This window comes from Vidua chalybeata, chromosome 32 (assembly GCF_026979565.1).
Source record: "Vidua chalybeata isolate OUT-0048 chromosome 32, bVidCha1 merged haplotype, whole genome shotgun sequence".
In the NCBI taxonomy this organism is placed as follows: Eukaryota; Metazoa; Chordata; class Aves; order Passeriformes; family Viduidae; genus Vidua; species Vidua chalybeata.
The window spans coordinates 713,713-734,183 of NC_071561.1; the positions used below are offsets into that span (position 1 = coordinate 713,713).

Genomic DNA, 20,471 nt, shown 5'->3' on the forward strand with positions numbered 1-20,471 from the left:
CCTCACGGACACCCCCGCGCCGCCGCCGCGCCCGCCCGCTCCCGTTCCGCGCCTCCTTCCCCGCCCCATCCCGCACCTTCCTCCCGCGCTTCGCACGCGCCGACCCCGAAAACCCCGAGAATCTCCCCAAATTTTCGCTCCCATGATGCACTCGGCGCACCCGTGGCTCATTTGCATGCACGGCCTTGGTTATCTGCATAACTCCACCCTCGCCCCGCCCCTCTCCAGCCCTTCCCCCGTCTCCTTTTTTTCTCCTCCGGCTCATCCCGCACTTTCCTCTCGCACCGATCCCCAGAAATACAGGATGGCCCAGGCAGCTGAGGGGGGGAATATTCTCTGTGAGGGGTAAAGGAGGGAAAAATGGAGCCCATGAGGGTGAGGAGGGGGAAATATCAAGTCAGTGAAAGTGGAAAATAGAGCCTGTGAGGGGGATGAGGGTGAAAATGGTGCCTGTGAAGGGTTTGAGGGGCTCCTGATGGGAGAAATGGAACCTGTGAGGGGGATCAGGGGGAAATATGAAACCTGTGAGGGTGAAATGATGTCCGTGAGGGAGGAAATTGCACCTGTGAGGGGTTTGAGGGGAAAATAGAGCCCCATGGGAGCAGTGAAGGAAAAAAGTGCCCATGAGGGGACAAAAGCCCGTGAGGGGGATGAGGGTGGAAATGGCGCCTGTGAAGGGTTTGAGGGGCAGCTGAGGGGGAAATGGAGGCCGTGAGGGGTTGGGAGTGAAATGGTGACAGTGATCAAACAGATCATCATTAAATGATGTCTGTGAGGGGGATGAGGGTGGAAATGGCGCCTGTGGAGGGTTTGAGGGGCACCTGAGGGGGAAATGGAGCCCGTGAGGGGAATGAGGGTGAAATGGTGACAATGATCAAACAGATCATCATTAAACGATGTCTGTGAGGGCGGTGAGGGTGGAAATGGTGCCTATGAAGGGTTTCAGGGGCAGCTGAGGGGGAAAATGGAGGCCGTGAGGGAACAAATGGTGTCCCTGAGGGTGATGAGGGGGAAAATGGAACCTGTGAGGGGGATTAGTGGGAAATATGAATCCTGTGAGGGTGAAATGATGTCCATGAGGGCGATGAGGGAGGAAATTGCACCTGTGATGGGTTTGAGGGGAAAATAGAGCCCCATGAGGGGCACTGAAGGGAAAAAAGGTGCCCATGAGGGGACAAAAGCCCGGGAGGGCGATGAGGGTGGAAATGGCGCCTGTGGAGGGTTTGAGGGGCAGCTGAGAGGGAAATGGAGCCCGTGAGGGCGATGAGGGTGGAAATGGCACCTGTGGAGGGTTTGAGGGGCAGCTGAGGGGGAAACGGTGCTCACCTGGGCACACCTGGGCACAGATCCAGCCGCTGTCACCTGCACTGCCAGGTCCCTGTGGCACTGGGGGGGCTCCAGAGCCGAGGGGATCCCTGAGGGGGGCCAGAGAATTTGGGGAGGGGGGGGTGGTCCCAGGAGACCTCCACCACCAGAGGGCTTGTATTGGCCCTGAGGGGATCCCTGCGCTCCCTCTGGGAGGGGGGACACAGCCGCAGACCCCCCCAGGACACCCCAAAAACGCGGGGGGAGAAGGTTTGTGCCGCCCCGAGAGCTCTCTATGGTCCCGCCGGGGAGGACTGAGCTCTATGATCCGCCTGGCCGCTCTGGCCGGCTAGGAGGTCTAAACTTTAGCATTCTCCTGGCCGCTCTGGCCGGCTAGGAGGACCGAACTCTATGATCTTGGTCCCGGCAGTGCCTTGGCGTCTCTATGACCCCGCGCCGGGGTAGAGCGGTCACTTCCGGCCCCTCCCGCGGGGGGGGGAACCCCAGCGCCAAGATGGCGCAGGCCCTGTCGGCCGAGGAGTTCCAAAGGATGCAGGTGCGGCCGGGGGGTCCCGGGGGGCTCGGGGAGGACCTGGGGGGGCTCCCGGCGGTCTGAGGGGCCTGAGAGGGGTCGTGGGAGAATCACGGTGGGGTCTTAAAAGGGTTCTCAGGGGGCTTTTGGGGGGATTCGGGGGTGCCCTGGGGGGCTCGGGGAGGTTGTGAGGGGTCCTGGGGGGGCTCTGGGAGAGCTGAGGGGGTCCTGGGGTCGGTTTTGGGGGTCCCTGGGTGTGTCAGGCTCGGGGGGGTTCTGGGTTTTTTTGGGGGGGGGGATTTAGGGGAGATCTGAAGGGTCCTGGGGGGCTCGGAGGGGTCTGGGAGGAACCGAAGGTATTTTGGGGGGGGGTCTCGGGGGTCTTTTTGCCCCTCAAACCCCCCCCGGTGCCCGCCAGGCGCAGCTGCTGGAGCTGCGCACCGAGAACTACCGGCTGTCGGATGAGCTGCGCAAGAACGGCGCCGGTACGGCCGGGGGAAGGGGGGGGGTGGAATTTTGGGGTTTTTTTTGGGGTCTCCAGGAGCTGGGGAGGGGTCCCGCAGCCCCCTCCTCACGGCTGTGACCCCCCCCCCCCAGAGCTGTCGGGGCTGCGGCAGCGGGTGCAGACGCTGGACAGGGACCTGGCCAAGGCCAACAAGGTGAGGCTGGACCCCCCCAAAAAAAACCCAAATTCTTCTCATGACCACCTAAAAAAAAACCCCAAATTCTTCTTGTGACCCCCCCAAAAAAAACCCCAAATCCTCCTCGTGACCCCCCCAAAAAAACCCAAATTATTCTCGAGACCCCCCCAAAAAAACCCCAAATTCTCCTCGTGACCCCCCCAAAAAACCCCAAATTCTTCTCATGACCACCTAAAAAAACCCCCAATTCTTCTTGTGACCCCCCCCCAAAAAGCTCCAAATTATTCTCGAGACCCCCCCAAAAAAATCCCTCAAATTCTCGTTGAGACCCCCCAAAAAAAACCCCAAATCCTCCTCGTGACCCCCCCAAAAAAAACCCAAATTATTCTCGAGACCCCCACAAAAAAACCCCAAATTCTCCTCGTGACCCTCCAAAAAAAACCCCAAATTTTCTTTGTGACCCCCCAAATTCTCTTTGAGACCCCCCCAAAAAACCCCAAATCCTCCTCGTGACCCCCCATGACCCCCCCCACCTTTTTACCCCCCCAAAAATTCCCCAAATTCCTCTCATGACCCTCCAGGACCCCCAAAATCCCCCAGAAATTCCCCCCATGACCCCCTTTGTCCCCACCTGAGACCCCCCAAGAGCCCCAAATTCCCCTCAGACCCCCCGGGACCCCCCCTGAGCCCCCCAAACCCCCCCTGAGACCCCTCCCCTTCTTTTCCAGGCCCTCAGCAAGAGCAAGAAGGCCCAGGTGGGTCCTGGTGGGGGGATTTTGGGGGGGTCCCAGGAGGATTTTGGGGGGTCTTGGGGGGTGTTTTGGAATCTCTGGGTTCATTTTGGGGTGTCTGGGGGGGGTTCAGGGGTATTTTGGGGGGGTCTGATCCCATTTTTGGGGTTCTTGTATTCATTTTTGGGGTGTCTGAACCCGTTTTTGGGGTGTCTGATCCCATTTTTGGGGTGTCTGAGCCCATTTTGGGGGTGTGTGACCCCGTTTTTGGGGTCTCTATTCATTTTTGGGGTGTCTGAGCCCATTTTTGGGGTGTCTGATCCCATTTTTGGGGTCTGAGCCCATTTTTGGGGTTCCTGTATTCATTTTTGGGGTGTCTGAGCCCATTTTTGGGGTTCCTGTGTTCATTTTTGGGGTGTCTGGGCCCGTTTTTGGGGTGTCTGAGCCCGTTCTTGGGGTGTCTGGGTCCATTTTTGGGGTGTCTGATCCCATTTTTGGGGTGTCTGGGCCCGTTTTTGGGGTGTCTGAGCCCATTTTGGGGTGTCTGAGCCCATTTTGGGGGTGTGTGACCCCGTTTTTGGGGTCTCTATTCATTTTTGGGGTGTCTGAGCCCATTTTTGGGGTGTCTGATCCCATTTTTGGGGTCTGAGCCCATTTTTGGGGTTCCTGTGGTCATTTTTGGGGTCTCTGAACCCATTTTTGGGGTGTCTGGGTCCATTTTTGAGGTGTCTGATCCCATTTTTGGGGTCTCTGAGCCCATTTCTGGGATTCCTGTGTTCATTTTTGGGGTGTGTGATCCCATTTTTGGGGTGCCTGATCCCATTTTTAGGGTCTCTGACCCCATTTTTGGGGTGTCTGATCCCATTTTTGGGGTCCCCAGGAGGTGGAGGCCCTGCTGGGGGAGACCAGGATGCTCCAGGGGAAGCTGCAGAGCCAAGAGGACGATTTCCGTCTGCAGAACAGCACCCTGCTGCGGGAGCTGGCCAAGGTGGGGCCCCAAAACCCCCCAAAACCCCCCAAAATCCCCCCAAAATCCCCCCAAAATCCCACCTGACACCCCCAGCACCCTGCTGCGGGAGCTGGCCAAGGTGGGCCCCCAAAACCCCCCAAAACCCCCCAAAATCCCCCCAAAATCCCCCCCAAAATCCCACCTGACACCCCCAGCACCCTGCTGCGGGAGCTGGCCAAGGTGGGCCCCCCAAAATCCCCCCAAAATCCCCCCCAAAACCCCCCAAAATCCCCCCAAAATCCCACCTGACACCCCCAGCACCCTGCTGCGGGAGCTGGCCAAGGTGGGCCCCCAAAACCCCCCAAAATCCCCCCAAAATCCCCCCAAAATCCCCCCAAAATCCCCCCAAAATCCCACCTGACACCCCCAGCACCCTGCTGCGGGAGCTGGCCAAGGTGGGCCCCCCAAAATCCCCCCAAAATCCCCCCCAAAACCCCCCAAAATCCCCCCAAAATCCCACCTGACACCCCCAGCACCCTGCTGCAGGAGCTGGCCAAGGTGGGGCCCAAAACCCCCCCCCCTGGGGGGTCCCAGGGTTGATTTTGGGGGTCCCAGGGTTGATTTTGAGGTGGATTTTGGGGGTCCCAGAGGTGATTCTGGGGTGGATTTTGGGGGTCCCAGAGGTGATTCTGGGGTGGATTTTGGGGGTCCCAGGGTTGATTTTGGGGTGGATTTTGGGGGTCTTGGGGTGATTTTGGGGGCAGTTTTGGGGGGGGGTATCAGGGTTGATTTTGGGGGTCCCAGGGTTGATTTTGGGGTGGATTTTGGGGGTCCCAGAGGTGATTCTGGGGTGGATTTTGGGGGTCCCAGAGGTGATTCTGGGGTGGATTTTGGGGGTCCCAGGGTTGATTTTGGGGTGGATTTTGGGGGTCCCGGGGTGATTCTGGGGTGGATTTTGGGGGTCCCAGGGTTGATTTTGGGGTTGATTTTTTTTGGGGGGGGGGGGTCCCAGCTCTGTGCCCAGATCGAGGGGCTCGAGGAGGAGAACCGGCGGCTGCAGGAGGGGGGGGGCGGGGGGAGCCCCCCGAGACCCCCCCGGGGCCCCCCAGGACCCCCCCGGGACCCCCCCGAGCTCAGCCCAGCCCCCCCAAGGGGATGGGGGGGCCCCCGAAGGTGAGGGGGGGTCTGGGAGGGGTTTTGGGGGGGGGTCCCAGGGGAATTTGGGGAGGGGGGGTCTCAGAAGTTTGGGGGGCTCCTGGGGTGTTTTGGGGGGGGTCTCTGAGAATTTGGGGGGGTTGGGGGGGGGGTCCTGAGGAGAGTTTCGGGGGGGGGTTCTAAGAAATTGGGGGTCTGGGGGGGATTTTGGGGGGGGGTCTCTGAGAATTTGGGGGTCTGGGGGGGATTTTGGGGGGGGTCTCTGAGAATTTGGGGGTTGGGGGAGATTTTGGGGGGGGGGCTCTGAGAATTTGGGGGTTGGGGGAGATTTTGGGGGGGGTCTCTGAGAATTTGGGGGTCTGGGGGAGATTTTGGGGGGGTTCTGAGAATTTGGGGGTCTGGGGGGGATTTTGGGGGGGGGCCTGAGAATTTGGGGGTCTGGGGGGGATTTTGGGGGGGGGGCTGAGAATTTGGGGGTCTGGGGGGGATTTTAGGGGGGGTCTCTGAGAATTTGGGGGTCTGGGGGAGATTTTGGGGGGGGTCTCTGAGAATTTGGGGGTCTGGGGGGGATTTTGGGGGGTTTTGGGTTTTTTTTTTTTAGGGGGGAAGGCTCTAAAATTTTGGGGGGGGGGGGGGTCTGAGAGGGTCCCCAAAACTCTGGGGTGGAGTTTTGGGGGTCCCAGGTGGGATTTTGGGGAGGGGGGGGGAGAGGATTCAGGGTCTCTGATGCCCCTCCCCCCACTCCCAGCCCCCCCAGACCCCCCCCAAAAAGAGAAGGAAGAGGAGGGGGGAGGGGGGGACGCCCCCCCCAGGGACCCCCCTGCACCCCCTGTCCAGGTAGGGGGGATTTGAGGGGATTTTGGGGGGTCTGGGGAGGTTTTTTTGGGGGGATTTTGGGGGGTCTGCGTTTTTTGGGGGGGATTTTGGGGGTCTGGGGGCTTTTTTGGGGGTCTGGGGGCTTTTTTGGGGGGATTTTGGGGGGGTCTGGGGGCTTTTTTGGGGGGATTTTGGGGGGTCTGGGTTTTTTTTGGGGGGATTTTGGGGGGTCTGGGTATTTTGGGAGGGTCTGGAGTTTTTTTGGGGGGGGTTGGGGGGTCTGGGGGCTTTTTTGGGGGGTCTGGGGTTTTTTTGGGGGGATTTTGGGGGGTCTGGGTTTTTTTGGGGGGATTTTGGGGGATCTGGGGTTTTTTTTGGGGGGGATTTTGGGGGCTCTGGGGTTTTTTTTGGGGGGGATTTTGGGGGGTCTGGGGAGGTTTTTTTTGGGGATTTTGATTTTTTTGGGGGGGTCTGGGGTTTTTTGGGGGGTCTGGGGGGGAATTTTTGGGAGGGGAATAAATGTGGGGGGGGGGTCAGGGATGTTTTGGGGGGATTTTGGAGGGTTTTTTTGGGGGGGGTCTCAAAGGAATTTTGGGGTCTGGAATAAATTTGGGGGATTTTTGAGGGGAGATTTGGGGGTTTTTATGGGGAGGGGGGCTCTGAGGAGGAAATTTTTGGGGGGAAATTTGGGATTTCGAGGGATGGAGAATTTGGGGGGGATTTTGGGGAGGGGGGAGGTGGAATTTGGGGGGGTCTCACGGGGGTCTCTTGCAGGCAGAGGTGGCCCAGCTGCAGGAGGAGGTGGCCAAGGTGAGGGGGAAGGGAAATTTGGGGTTTTTTGGGAGGATTTGGGGTTTTTTTGAGAAGATTTTGGGGTTTTTTTGGGAGGATTTGGGGAGGATTTGGGGTTTTTTTTGGGAGGATTTGGGAGGATTTGGGTTTTTTTTGGGAGGATTTGGGGTTTTTTTTGGGAGGTTTTGGGGTTTTTGGGGAGGATTTGGGTTTTTTTGAGAGGATTTGGGTTTTTTTTGGGAGGATTTGGGTTTTTTTTTGAGTGGATTTGGGTTTTTTTGGGAGGATTTGGGGAGGATTTGGGGTTTTTTTTGGGAGGATTTGGGTGAGATTTGGGTTTTTTTTGGGAGGATTTGGGTTTTTTTTGGGAGGATTTGGGGTTTTTTTGGGAGGATTTGGGTTTTTTTTGAGAGGATTTGGGTGATATTTGGGATTTTTTGGGAGGATTTGTTTTTTTGGGGGATTTGGGGCTTTTTCTGGTGGGATTTGAGGAGAATTTGGGGCTTTTTTGGGAGCCTCCAAGTGGAAATTTGGCAGTTCCTGGCCGTGAAATTTTTGGGGATTTGGATCCCAGAGCGATTTGGGATTTTGGGGAGCATTTTTGGGGAGAATTTGGGGCGGAATTCTGGGATTTGGGGGGGCTCCAAGTGGTGCCCCCTCCTCAATTTTGTGCCCCCCACCCCAAATTTCCCAGCTGACGGAGGAGCTGCGGGAACAGCGGGAAAGGTGAGAATTTTGGCAACATTTTGGGGGATTTTTGGGATTTTTTTTACCCATTTTTCCTCTTTTGCCCCCATTTCCCCCCATTTTTCTTCATTTTTCCCCACCCCTCCCCATTTCCCCCATTTTTTGCCTATTTTCCCCCATTTCTCCCCAATTTTTAATTAATTTTCCATAATTTTCCTGCATTCTCCTCCAATTTTCCCCATTTTTTCTTCTTTCTCTCCATTTCCCTCATTTTTTCCCCATTTTCCCCTCCATTTTTCCCATATTTTACCTTAATTTTCCCCTTTTTTTTTTCCCTTTTTCCTTCTTCCTCCCCATTTCCCCCCAATTTTTCACCTGTTATTCCCCATTTTTCCCCCATTTCTCCCATTTTTTTCCCCCTTTCCTCCCAATTTTCCCTTTTTTCCCCATTTTTGCCCATTTTTCCCTGTTTTTTCCCCAGTTTTCTCCGCCAGCAGGAGGAGAAGGAGACGCTGCTCCAGGAGAGCCGGTGGGGGATTTGGGGGGGAATTTTGGGGGATTTTTAGGGAATTTTGGGGGATTTTTGGTGATTTGGGGGGGAATTTTGGGTCCCAGGGGGATTTTGGGGGCTCCCAGATGGATTTTGGGGGGATTTTGGGGTGTCCCAGGTGGGCTTTGGGATGTTTTTGGGGTGTCCTTGATGTTTTTGGGGTCCCAGAGTGTTTTTTGGGATACCCCACGGTGGCTTTGGCGTGTCCCTGATGCTTTTTTGGGGTGTCCCCGATGGTTTGGGGTGGGTTTGGGGTGTTTTTGGGGTGTTTTGGGGTTTTTTGGGGTGTCCCCGATGGTTTGGGGTGTTTTTGGGATGTTTCTGGGGTGTTTTTGGGGTGTTTTTGGGGTGTCCCCGATGTTTTTGGGGTGTTTTTGGGGTGTTTTTGGGGTGTTTTTGGGGTGTCCCCGATGTTTTTGGGGTGTTTCTGGGGTGTTTTTGGGGTGTTTTGGGGGTGTCCCGATGGTTTGGGGTGTTTTTGGGGTGTTTTGGGGGTGTCCCGATGGTTTGGGGTGTTTTTGGGGTGTTTTGGGGGTGTCCCGATGGTTTGGGGTGTTTTTGGGGTGTTTTGGGGGTGTCCCGATGGTTTGGGGTGTTTTTGGGGTGTTTTTGGGGTGTCCCGATGTTTTAGGGTGTTTTTGGGGTGTTTTTGGGGTGTTTTTGGGGTGTCCCGATGGTTTGGGGTGTCCCCAGGGCCCGCTGGGACGCGCAGGCGCAGGAGCTGCAGGCTCGGGGCCGGCGGCTGCAGCAGGAGCTGGAGGCGGCCACCAAGGTGGGGCAGGACCCCATAGGGACCCCCAGACCCCATAGGGACCCCACAGACCCCATAGGGACCCCATAGGGACCCACAGAACCCATAGGAACCCCCAGACCCCACAGACCCCATAGGGACCTCCAGACCCCATAGGGACCCCCAGACCCCACAGACCCCATAGGAACCCCATAGAGCCCATAGGAACCCCATAGAGCCCATAGGAACCCTATAGAGCCCATAGGAACCCTATAGAGCCTGCACAACCCCATAAAACCCCATAGGGACCTTACAGACCCCACAGGGACCCCCCAGACTCCATAGGGACCCATAGAACCCCATAGGGACCCCATAGACCCCCATAGAACCCCATAGGAACCCATAGAACCCCATAGACCCCCATAGAACCCCATAGGGACCCCATAGATCCCCTCAGGACCCCATAGAACCCCATAGGGAACCCATAGATCCCCATTGAACCCCATAGGAACCCATAGAACCCCATAGGGACCCCATAGAACCCTGTAGGGACCCCATAGAACCCCATAGGAACCCATAGAACCCCATAGGGACCCCATAGATCCCCTCAGGACCCCATAGAACCCCATAGGGACCCCATAGATCCCCATTGAACCCCATAGGAACCCATAGAACCCCATAGAACCCCATAGAACCCCATAGAGCCCCATAGGGACCCATAGAACCCCATGGGAACCCATAGAACCCCATAGAACCCCATAGGGAACCCATAGGGACCCCATAGAACCCCATAGGGACCCACAGATCCCCTCAGGACCCCACAGGACCCCATAGGGGCCCCATAGAACCCCTCAGGACCCCATAGAGACCCCATAGATCCCCTCAGGACCCCATAGGGACCCCATAGGGACCCCATAGAACCCCATAGATCTCCATAGAACCCCATAGATCCCCATAGAACCCCATAGAACCCCTCAGGACCCCATAGAGACCCCATAGATCCCCTCAGGACCCCTCAGGACCCCATAGGGACCCCATAGAACCCCGCAGTGACTGTGGGGTGGTTTTGGGGTGATTTTGGGGTTTGTTTGGGGCAGGCCCAGGGGGGGCTGCGGGATCTGAGCGAGGCCCAGGCCCGGGAGCTGCGGGACAGCCGGAGCCAGAGGGAGAGGCTGGAGAGGGAGCTGCAGGTACAGGGGGGTCTGGGGGGTCTTGGGGGGGTTTGGGGGGATTTGGGGGGTCCTGGAGGGGTTTGGGGGGGATTTGGGGGGCCCTGGAGGGGTTTGGGGGGGATTCGGGGGGTCCTAGGGGGGATTTGGGGGGATTTCGGGGGCCCTGGAAGGGTTTAGGGGGGATTTGGGGGGTCCTGGAGGGGTTTGGGGGGGATTTGGGGGGTCCTGGAGGGGTTTAGGGGGGATTTGGGGGGTCCTGGAGGGGTTTGGGGGGGATTTGAGGGGTCCTGGAGGGGTTTGGGGGGGATTTGGGGGGTCCTAGGGGGGATTTGGGGGGGATTTTGGGGGCCCTGGAAGGGTTTAGGGGGGATTTGGGGGGTCCTGGAAGGGTTTTGGGGAGTCCTGGAGGGCTTTGGGGGGGATTTGGGGGGCCCTGGAGGGCTTTGGGGGGTCCTGGGTGGGTTTGGGAGGGTCCTGGGGAATTTTTTGGGGGATTCCCAGGCAGATTTTGGGGTTCTCGAGGATTTTTGGGGTTCCCGGGGGGGTTTTGGGGTCCCCAGGCAGATTTTGGGGTTCCCGGGGGGGTTTTGGGGTCCCCAGGCAGATTTTGGGGTTCCCGGGGGGGTTTTGGGGTCCCCAGGCAGATTTTGGGGTTCTCGAGGATTTTTGGGGTTCCCAGGCAGATTTTGGGGTTCTCGAGGATTTTTGGGGTTCCCAGGCAGATTTTGGGGTCCCCAGGCAGATTTTGGGGTTCCCGGGGGGGTTTTGGGGTCCCCAGGCAGATTTTGGGGTTCCCGGGGGGGTTTTGGGGTCCCCAGGCAGATTTTGGGGTGCCCCCAGGTGTGCTCAGGTGAGCGGGAGGAGCTGCGCCAGCGCCTGCACGAGGCCGAGGCCGCCCAGGTGACCCCAAAAAACCCCACCCCGAGACCCCTCCCCACTTTTGGGGTCCCCCCCAGGCATCGGGGACCCCCCCCCAAAACCCCCCCTGTGCCCCCCCAGGAGCGGCTGCGGGAGGAGCAGGAGCAGCAGCGGGGGCAGCTCGAGGTCAGTGGGGTTTGGGGAAATTTGGGGGATTTCAGGTAAATTTTGGGGAGCTGGGGGTGAATTTTGGGGGATTTAGGGTAAATTTTTTGAGATTTTGAAGGGATTTGGGGTAAATCCGGAGGATTTTGGGGGGATTTGGGTAAATTTTGGGGGGATTTGAGGTAAATTTGGGGGATTTGGGGGAAATTTTGGGGGATTTTGTGGTGATTTGAGGTAAATTTGGGGGATTTGGGGGAAATTTTGGAGGATTTTGGGGTGATTTGAGGTAAATTTGGGGGATTTGGGGGAAATTTTGGGGGATTTTGTGGTGATTTGAGGTAAATTTGGGGGATTTTGGGGAAATTTTGGAGGATTTTGGGGTGATTTGAGGTAAATTTGGGGGATTTTGGGGAATTTTGGGGTGATTTGAGGTAAATTTGTGGGATTTGGGGTAAATTTGGGGGGATTTTGTGGTGATTTGAGGTAAATTTGTGGGATTTGGGTAAATTTTGGGGTGATTTGAAGTAAATTTGTGGGATTTGGGGGAAATTTTGGAGGATTTTGGGGTGATTTGAGGTAAATTTGGGGGATTTGGGGGAAATTTTGGAGGATTTTGGGGTGATTTGAGGTAAATTTGGGGGATTTGGGGGAAATTTTGGGGGATTTTGGGGTGATTTGAGGTAAATTTGGGGGATTTGGGGTAAATTTTGGGGGATTTTGTGGTGATTTGAGGTAAATTTGGGGTGATTTGAGGTAAATTTTGGGGGGTTTTGGGGTGATTTGAGGTAAATTTGGGGTGATTTGAGGTAAATTTGAAGGAAATTTTGGGGAATTTGGGGGAATTTTTTTTGGATTTTAAAGGGATTTGGGGTAAATCTGGGGGATTTGGGGTAAATTTTGGGGGGATTTGAGGTAAATTTGGGGGATTTGGGGTAAATTTTGGGGGGATTTTGGTGAATTTTGGGGGGATTTGAGGTAAATTTGGGGGATTTTTTGGGGAAATTCTAGGGGATTTGGGGGTAATTTTTGGAGGGATTTTGGGATTTGAGGTAAACTTGGAGGGATTTTGGGGTGATTTGTCCCCAAATGTCCCTGAATTGTCCCCAAATGTCCCCAAACATCTCCGCATTGTCCCTAAACGTCCCAAAATGTCCCCAAATATCCCCCAAATGTCTTCAAACGTCTCCAAATTGACCCCAAATATCTCCAGATTGTCCCCAAATGTCCCCAAATATCTCCAGATTGTCCCCAAATGTCCCCAAATGTCCCCAAATGTCCCCAAATGTCCCAGATTGTCCCCAAATGTCCCCAAATGTCCCCAAATGTCCCCAAATGTCCCCAAATGTCCCAGATTGTCCCCAAATGTCCCCAAATGTCCCCAAATGTCCCCAAATGTCCCCAAATGTCCCCTCAGGAGGAGCTGGGGCAGCTGCGGGCGGCGCTGGGGGAGGAGCAGCGGCTGCGGGAGCTGCACGAGGCCGAGGGACGCGCCCTGAGACAGGTGAGACCCCAAAATCCCCAAAAACTGCCCCAAAATCCCCCGAAACAGCCCCAAAATCCCCCGAAACAGCCCCAAAACTGCCCCAAAACAGCCCCAAATCTGCCCCAAAACAGCCCGAAACCCCCCAAAATGTCCCAAAATACCCTGAAACAGCCCCAAAACTGCCCCAAAACAGCCTGAAACCCCCCAAAAATGTCCCCAAATTCCCCGAAACAGCCCCAAAACTGCCTCAAAATCCCTTGAAACAGCCCCAAAACTGCCCCAAAACAGCCTGAAACCCCCCAAAATGTCCCAAAATCCCCCGAAACAGCCCCAAAACTGCCTCAAAACAGCCCCAAAACTGCCCCAAAACAGCCTGAAACTCCCAAAACTGCCCCAAAATCCCCTGAAACAGCCCCAAAATCCCCCGAAACAGCCCCAAAACTGCCCCAAAACAGCCTGAAACGCCCAAAACTGTCCCAAAATCCCCTAAAACAGCTTCAAAACAGCCCCAAAATCCCCTAAAAGCCTTCAAAATCACCAACCCCCCCCAAAACTCCCCAAAATCCCCTAAAACCCTCCAACAATCCCCTAAAATGACCCAACTCCCCCAAAATACCCCCAAAACCCCCTTAAATCCCCTGAAACCACAAAAAAATCCCCTAAAATCCCCCAAAAATCCCCTGAGACTCCACCAAATCCCCCAAAAAATCCCTTACAACGCCCCAAAATCCTTTAAACCCCCGAAAAATCCCTTAAAATCCCCCAAAATTCTCTAAAACCCCCCAAAATCCCTTAAAATCCCCCAAACATCCTCTAAAACCTCCCAAAAATCCCTTAAAATCCCCCAAAATCCTCTAAAATCCTCTAAAACCCCCCAAAAATCCCCTGAAACCCCAAAAAAATCCCCTAAAACCCCCCAAAAATCCCCTGAAACCCCCAAAAAATCCCCTAAAATCCCCCAAAAATCCCCTGAAACCCCCAAAAAATCCCCTAAAATCCCCCAAAAATCCAATGAGACTCTCTCAAATCCCCCAAAAAATCCCTTAAAACGCCCCAAAATCCTCTAAAACCCCCGAAAAATCCCCCAAAATTCTCTAAAACCCCCCAAAAATCCCTTTAAGCCTCCCAAAATCCTCTAAAACCCCCCAAAAATCCCTTTAAACCCCCCAAAATCCTCTACCCCCCCCAAAAATCCCCTGAAACCCCCAAAAAATCCCCTAAAATCCCCCAAAAATCCCCTGAAACCCCCAAAAAATCCCCTAAAATCCCCCAAAAATCCCCTGAGACTCCCCCAAATCCCCCAAAAAATCCCTTAAAACTCCCCAAAATCCTCTAAAACCCCCGAAAAATCCCCCAAAATTCTCTAAAACCCCCCAAAAATCCCTTTAAGCCTCCCAAAATCCTCTAAAACCCCCCAAAAATCCCTTTAAACCCCCCAAAATCCTCTACCCCCCCCAAAAATCCCCTGAAACCCCCAAAAAATCCCCTAAAATCCCCCAAAAATCCCCTGAAACCCCCAAAAAATCCCCTAAAATCCCCCAAAAATCCCCTGAGACTCCCCCAAATCCCCCAAAAAATCCCTTAAAACTCCCCAAAATCCTCTAAACCCCCCACAAAATCCCTTTAAACCCCCCAAAAATCCCCGATCAGGAGCTGAAGGACGTGCGGGACGGGCAGCGCATCCTGGAGAAGAAAGGCAGCGCCGCCGTGAGCGACCCCGGGGGGGGTTTTGGGGACACCCTGACAATTTTGGGGACCCCCCCACCTCCTCCTAGAGATTTGGGGGTTCCCCCAAACGTCCCCCAAACGTCCCCCAAACCCCACAGCTGAAGGATCTGCGGAGGCAGCTGCAGCTGGAGCGGCGCCGCGGGGAGCGGCTGCAGGAGCGGCTGCAGGAGCTGCTGGTGCCCAGCAGGAACCGCTCGGGTCAGGGGGCACCCCAAAAATTTTTATTTTTGGGAGGGGGGGTAGGGGAACCCCAAAATTGGGGAAAATTGGATCCCCAAAATTGGAGGAAACAGCAAAATTTGGGGGGGGGGGGGGAAACTGTAGAATCAGGGGAGGGGGGGAAATGCCCATAATTTGGGGGAGAACACAAAATCTGGGGGGAAATCTCAAAATATGGGGAGGGGGGAGCCTCAAAATCTGGGGAGGGGGGAACCTCAAAATATGGGGAGGGGGGAACCTCAAAATCTGGGGAGGGAACCTCAAAATATGGGGAGGGGGGAACCTCAAAATATGGGGAGGGGGGAACCTCAACTGGGGGGAAATCTCAAAATTTGGGGAGGTGGGAACCTCAAAATCTGGGGGGAAATCTCAAAATATGGGGAGGGGGGAACCTCAAAATCTGGAGAGGGAACCTCAAAATTTGGGGGGAAATCTCAAAATATGAGGAGGGGGAAATCTCAAAATATGGGGAGGGGGGAACCTCAAAATCTGGGGAGGGGGAACCTCAAAATATGGGGAGGGGGGAACCTCAACACCTGGAGAGGGAACCTCAAAATATGGGGAGGGGGAACCCCTAAATTTGGGGGAGAACCCTAAAATCTGTGGGGAAACCACAAAATTTTTATTTTTGGAGGGGGGGTGGAACCCCAAAATTGGAGGAAACAGCAAAATTTGGGAGGGGGGGGGAAACTGTAAAATCTGGGGAGGGGGGGAAATGCCCATAATTTGGGGGAGAACACAAAATCTGGGGGGAAATCTCAAAATATGGGGAGGGGGGAGCCTCAAAATCTGGGGAGGGGGGAACCTCAAAATATGGGGGGAAATCTCAAAATATGGGGAGGGGGAACCTCAAAATCTGGAGAGGGAACCTCAAAATTTGGGGGGAAATCTCAAAATATGGGGAGGGGGGAGCCTCAAAATATGGGGAGGGGGGAAACTCAAAATCTGGAGAGGGAACCTCAAAATATGGGGAGGGGGGAACCCCTAAATTTGGGGGAGAACCCTAAAATCTGTGGGGAAACCACAAAATTTTTATTTTTGGAGGGGGGGGTGGAACCCCAAAATTGGAGGAAACGGCAAAATTTGGGAGGGGGGGGGAAACTGTAGAATCAGGGGAGGGGGGGAAATGCCCATAATTTGGGGGAGAACACAAAATCTGGGGGGAAATCTCAAAATATGGGGAGGGGGGAGCCTCAAAATCTGGGGAGGGGGGAACCTCAAAATATGGGGAGGGGGGAACCTCAAAATCTGGGGAGGGAACCTCAAAATATGGGGAGGGGGGAACCTCAAAATATGGGGGGAAATCTCAAAATATGGGGAGGGGGGAACCTCAAAATATGGGGAGGGGGGAACCTCAAAATCTGGGGGGAAATCTCAAAATTTGGGGAGGTGGGAACCTCAAAATATGGGGGGAAATCTCAAAATATGGGGAGGGGGGAACCTCAAAATCTGGAGAGGGAACCTCAAAATATGGGAAGGGAACCTCAAAATTTGGGGGGAAATCTCAAAATATGGGGAGGGGGCAACCCCAAAATTGGAGGAGGGGGCGACCCCCTAAATTTGGAGGAGACCACAAAATTTGGGGGGAAACATCAAAATCTTGGGAGTGGGAATCCCAAAATTTGTGGAGGGGGGAACCCCAAAATTTGGGAGAGGGACCCCAACATTTGGGGTGGGGGGAGACCCAAAAATGGAGGAGGGGGCGACCCCCTAAATTTGGGAGAGACCCCAAAATAAGGAAAGAAATTTCAAAATCTGGGGAGGGGGAATCCCAAAATTTGGGGAAGGGGGAACTCTTGGGGAGGGGGGGAAACCCCAAAATTTGAGGAGTGGGAGCCCCAAAATTTGGAGAGGAGGAACCCCAGAATGGGTCCCTGGTGGGATTTTGGGGGTCCCTGGTGGGATTTTGGGGTCTCTGATGGGATTTTGGGGGTCCCTGATGGGATTTTGTGGTCCCCAATGGGATTTTGGGGGTCCCCGATGGGATTTTGGGGGTCCCCGATGGGATTTTGGGGTCCCTGATGGGATTTTGTGGTCCCCAATGGGATTTTGGGGGTCCCCGATGGGATTTTGGGGGTCCCCGATGGGATTTTGGGGGTCCCTGATGGGATTTTGGGGGTCCCCAGGTGCATTTTGGGGTCCCCGATGGGATTTTGGGGGTCCCTGGTGGGATTTTGAGGTCCCCGATGGGATTTTGGGGGTCCCCGATGGGATTTTGGGGTTCCCAGGTGCATTTTGGGGTTCCTGATGGGATTTTGGGGTTCCCAGGTGCATTTTGGGGGTCCCCGATGGGATTTTGGGGTTCCCAGGTGCATTTTGGGGTTCCTGATGGGATTTTGGGGGTCCCTGATGGGATTTTGGGGTTCCCAGGTGCATTTTGGGGTTCCTGATGGGATTTTGGGGTTCCCAGGTGCATTTTGGGGTCCCTGATGGGATTTTGGGGTTCCCAGGTGCATTTTGGGGGTCCCTGATGGGATTTTGGGGGTCCCAGGTGCATTTTGGGGTCCCCGATGGGATTTTGGGGGTCCCTGATGGGATTTTGGGGTTCCCAGGTGCATTTTGGGGTCCCTGATGGGATTTTGGGGTCCCCGATGGGATTTTGGGGGTCCCCAGGTGCATTTTGGGGGTCCCTGATGGGATTTTGGGGTTCCCAGGTGCATTTTGGGGTCCCTGATGGGATTTTGGGGGTCCCTGATGGGATTTTGGGGGTCCCAGGTGCATTTTGGGGGTCCCTGATGGGATTTTGGGGTTCCCAGGTGCATTTTGGGGTCCCTGATGGGATTTTGGGGTTCCCAGGTGCATTTTGGGGTCCCTGATGGGATTTTGGGGTTCCCAGGTGCATTTTGGGGGTCCCTGATGGGATTTTGGGGTTCCCCAGGGCTGGAGGAGCTGGGGCTGGACGGGGGCTCCTCCCCAGGGCGGGGCCCGGGCGGGGACAGCAGCTCCGTGTCCTCATTGGGCCGCGATGGCTCCGCCCCCGGCAGCACCAAGGTGGGCGTGGCCTCGGGGAGGGGGCGGGGTCTCGAAGAGGGGCGTGGCTTAGGAAAAGGGGGTGTGGTCTCAGAAAGGTGGGAGCTGGGAATGGGCGTGGTTTGTGTGGGTGAGGTCATGTGGGTGTGGCTTTGTGGGCGTGGCTTAATGGGTTAACTGGGTGTGGCTTAGATGGGTGTGGTTTTTGGGGAGGGCGTGGCTTATTAGGGTGTGGTCTAAGGGGTGTGATGTAAGGGCGTGGCTTAATGGAGGGTAAAAATCTGGGGGTGTGGCTTGGGTGCTAATTGGGGGTGTGGCCCTGCTTTAAAGGGTGTGGGGTGTGGCTTAACAGGGTGTGGTCGTGTGGGTGTGGCTTAATTAGAGCACAACCAGGTGCGGCCTAAATGGGTGTGACCCAATGGGGGTGTGGCTTAAGAGGGTGTGGCTTAATTAGAGCACAATTTTGGGTGTGGCTTAATAGGGTGTGGTCCAGCGGGGTGTGGCTTAATTAGAGCACTGCTAATTTGGGGTGTGGCTTAAATGGGTGTGACCCAAAGAGGGTGTGGCTTAGGGCGTATCTTGGTGGGTGTGGCTTAACTACAGCACACCTCATTTGGGCGTGGCTTGATTGTGGGCGTGGCTTGGATGTGACCCAACGGGGGTGTGGTTTGAGGGGGGGCACAGCCCAATGTGGGCGTGGCCATTCCTCCCCTCCCCTTTATGAACGAACCCCGCGGCGGGGTGGAGCTTTGGCGGGCGTGGTCTGACGCGCTCTGGCCCCGCCCCCGGCCCCGCCCCCGGCGCAGTCGGGCTCGGGCAGCCCCGGGGGCGGCAGCGCCGGGGGGGTCCCGGCCGGGGGGGGCCTGTCCCCGGCAGAGGTGGCCGAGCTGTTCCAGCGGCTGGCCCAGAGCCAGCAGGAGCGCTGGCTGCTGGAGGAGAAGGTACTGGGAGCACTGGGAGCACTGGGCGGGGCTGGGCGGGGCTGGGGCGCCGCTCACCTGCAGCTCCCCGCGCAGGTGAGGCACCTGGAGGTGTCGAGCGCGTCCATGGCCGAGGATCTGTGCAGGAAGAGCGCCATCATCCAGAGCTTCGTGAGGGACAGCCGCACAGGTGAGGGCACCTGGCCTCACCTGGCACCTGGACCCTCACCTGTTCCACTTGTGCTTCACCTGTTCTGTCACCTGTACCCTCAGCTGGCACTGCTCTCACCTGTTCCACCTGTCACCTGTACCCTCAGCTGGCACTGCTCTCACCTGTTCCACCTGTCACCTGTACCCTCAGCTGGCACTGCTCTCACCTGTTCCACCTGTCCCTCACCTGTTCCACTGTTCTCACCTGTTCTACGTGTCCCTCACCTGTCCCTCACCTGTTCCACTTGTGCTTCACCTGTTCTGTCACCTGTACCCTCAGCTGGCACTGCTCTCACCTGTTCCACCTGTCACCTGTACCCTCACCTGGTACTGCTCTCACCTGTTCCACCTGTCCCTCACCTGTTCCGCTGTTCTCACCTGTTCTACGTGTCCCTCACCTGGCCCCACTCACCCGTCAGCTCAGCTGTCCCTTCCTCACCTGTCCCCATCCATCTGATCCTTCTCACCTGTCCCAGTCTCACCTGTCCCCTGACCTGTCCTAGTCTCACCTGTTTGCTCTCACCTGTCCCAGTCTCACCTGTCCCCTGACCTGTCCTAGTCTCACCTGTCCTCTCTCACCTCTCAGCTGTCCCAGTCTCAGGTGTGTCCTCTCACCTGTGCCTCACCCAACCCCCCTCACCTGTCCCCTCTCACCTGTCCCTCACCTGTGCCCATCCATCTGATCCTTCTCACCTGTCCTAATCTCACCTGTCCCCTGACCTGTCCTAGTCTCACCTGTTTGCTCTCACCTGTCTCTCACCTGTCTGCTCTCACCTGTGCCCTCTCACCTGTCTCACCTGTCTCTCACCTGTCTGCTCTCACCTGTGCCCTCTCACCTGTCTCACCTGTCTCTCACCTGTCTGCTCTCACCTGTGCCCTCTCACCTGTCTCACCTGTCGCTCACCTGTCCGCAGAGGCCGCGGGTCCCGCGGGGCCGGCGCGGCGCGGGGCGGGGGCGGGGCCAGGTGAGGAGGGGCTGCGGGAGATGAACAAGAAGCTGCAGAACCTCCTGGAGGAGCAGCTGACCAAGAACCTGCACCTGGCACAGGTGAGGGGGCGGGGCCAGCGGGGGTGTGGCCTAAAGGCATGTGAGAAAGGGGTGGGGCCTCTAAAATGGCTGTCATTTATGGAGATGGGTGTGGTCTATGGAAAGGGGTGTGGCTAAAGGGTGAGGGTGTGGCTTAATGGGGTGGGGCTCAACGGGGGTGTGGTTAAAATTTGGGGGTGTGGCATAAATGATGACATCACTGGGTTTATGGACATGAAAGGGGGGCTTAAAGGGGAGGGGGGGGGCTTTTCAGCTGTGGGCGTGGCCAGGACAAGGGTGTGGCCGCTCTGAGGGCGTGGCCTCGCGCAGTGGGCCTGGTCTCTTCCCACCCTCATTCCCCCCTTGGCAGGACCTGGAGTCGCTGTCGCAGGAGCTGGCGCAGCTCAGGAAGGAACAGGCGACCCCCCCGGGACCCCCCTGAGGGGCGGGGCCTCTCCTGGTGGGCGGGGCCTCACCCTTTCCCCCCCCGCAGGCTCCGCCCCCCGGCCGGGGCGCTGCTGCGGGGGAGGCGTTTCCCCTTTAAGGGCTCGGCGGGCCCCGCCGGCATTGCCCTTTTAAGGCCGGACGGTTCTTTACATGGCGTTGCCCCTTTAAGGGTGGGGGGGGGGGGGATTCCCTGGAGGGCGTTGCCCCTTTAAGAGCGGGGGCGTTGCCTCTTTAAGGAGGACGTGGTCCCCACTCTGGCGTTGCCCGTTTAAGGGGGTCCCGCATGCGCCCCCCTCTCTCCCCCAAATAAACCCGATGTGAATCGCTGCCTGTGACGTCATTTTCTGCGTTGGGAAAGGGTGGTCGGAGTCGGTGACGTCATTA

At 56.4% G+C, this 20,471-nt stretch overlaps 1 protein-coding gene across 1 annotated transcript; it reads left to right on the forward strand.

Annotated features, from left to right (window-relative positions):
* The first annotated feature begins 291 nt into the window (after nucleotides 1-291).
* On the forward strand, nucleotides 292-20,414 carry GRIPAP1 (GRIP1 associated protein 1). The gene is made up of 23 exons (XM_053967967.1): nucleotides 292-375; nucleotides 1,736-1,861; nucleotides 2,256-2,322; nucleotides 2,435-2,496; nucleotides 3,207-3,233; nucleotides 4,090-4,197; nucleotides 5,171-5,282; nucleotides 6,017-6,150; nucleotides 6,904-6,939; nucleotides 7,616-7,647; nucleotides 8,090-8,137; nucleotides 8,852-8,930; nucleotides 9,986-10,078; nucleotides 10,901-10,960; nucleotides 11,060-11,104; nucleotides 12,498-12,584; nucleotides 14,217-14,273; nucleotides 14,393-14,492; nucleotides 17,392-17,504; nucleotides 18,290-18,424; nucleotides 18,500-18,593; nucleotides 19,528-19,661; nucleotides 20,011-20,414. Exons 1-23 carry the CDS (start codon nucleotides 361-363, stop codon nucleotides 20,080-20,082), a joined length of 1,836 nt encoding a protein of 611 aa, XP_053823942.1. The 5' UTR covers nucleotides 292-360; the 3' UTR covers nucleotides 20,083-20,414.
* The last annotated feature ends 57 nt before the right edge of the window (nucleotides 20,415-20,471 follow it).

Excerpts from the sequence above, each read along its gene's own strand:
- GRIPAP1 (XM_053967967.1), top strand. Across the intron at positions 7,648-8,089 it reads CTGCGGGAACAGCGGGAAAG|TTTTCTCCGCCAGCAGGAGG; the intron begins GTGAGAATTTTG and ends TTTTTTCCCCAG. Across the intron at positions 18,425-18,499 it reads GCTGGCTGCTGGAGGAGAAG|GTGAGGCACCTGGAGGTGTC; the intron begins GTACTGGGAGCA and ends CTCCCCGCGCAG.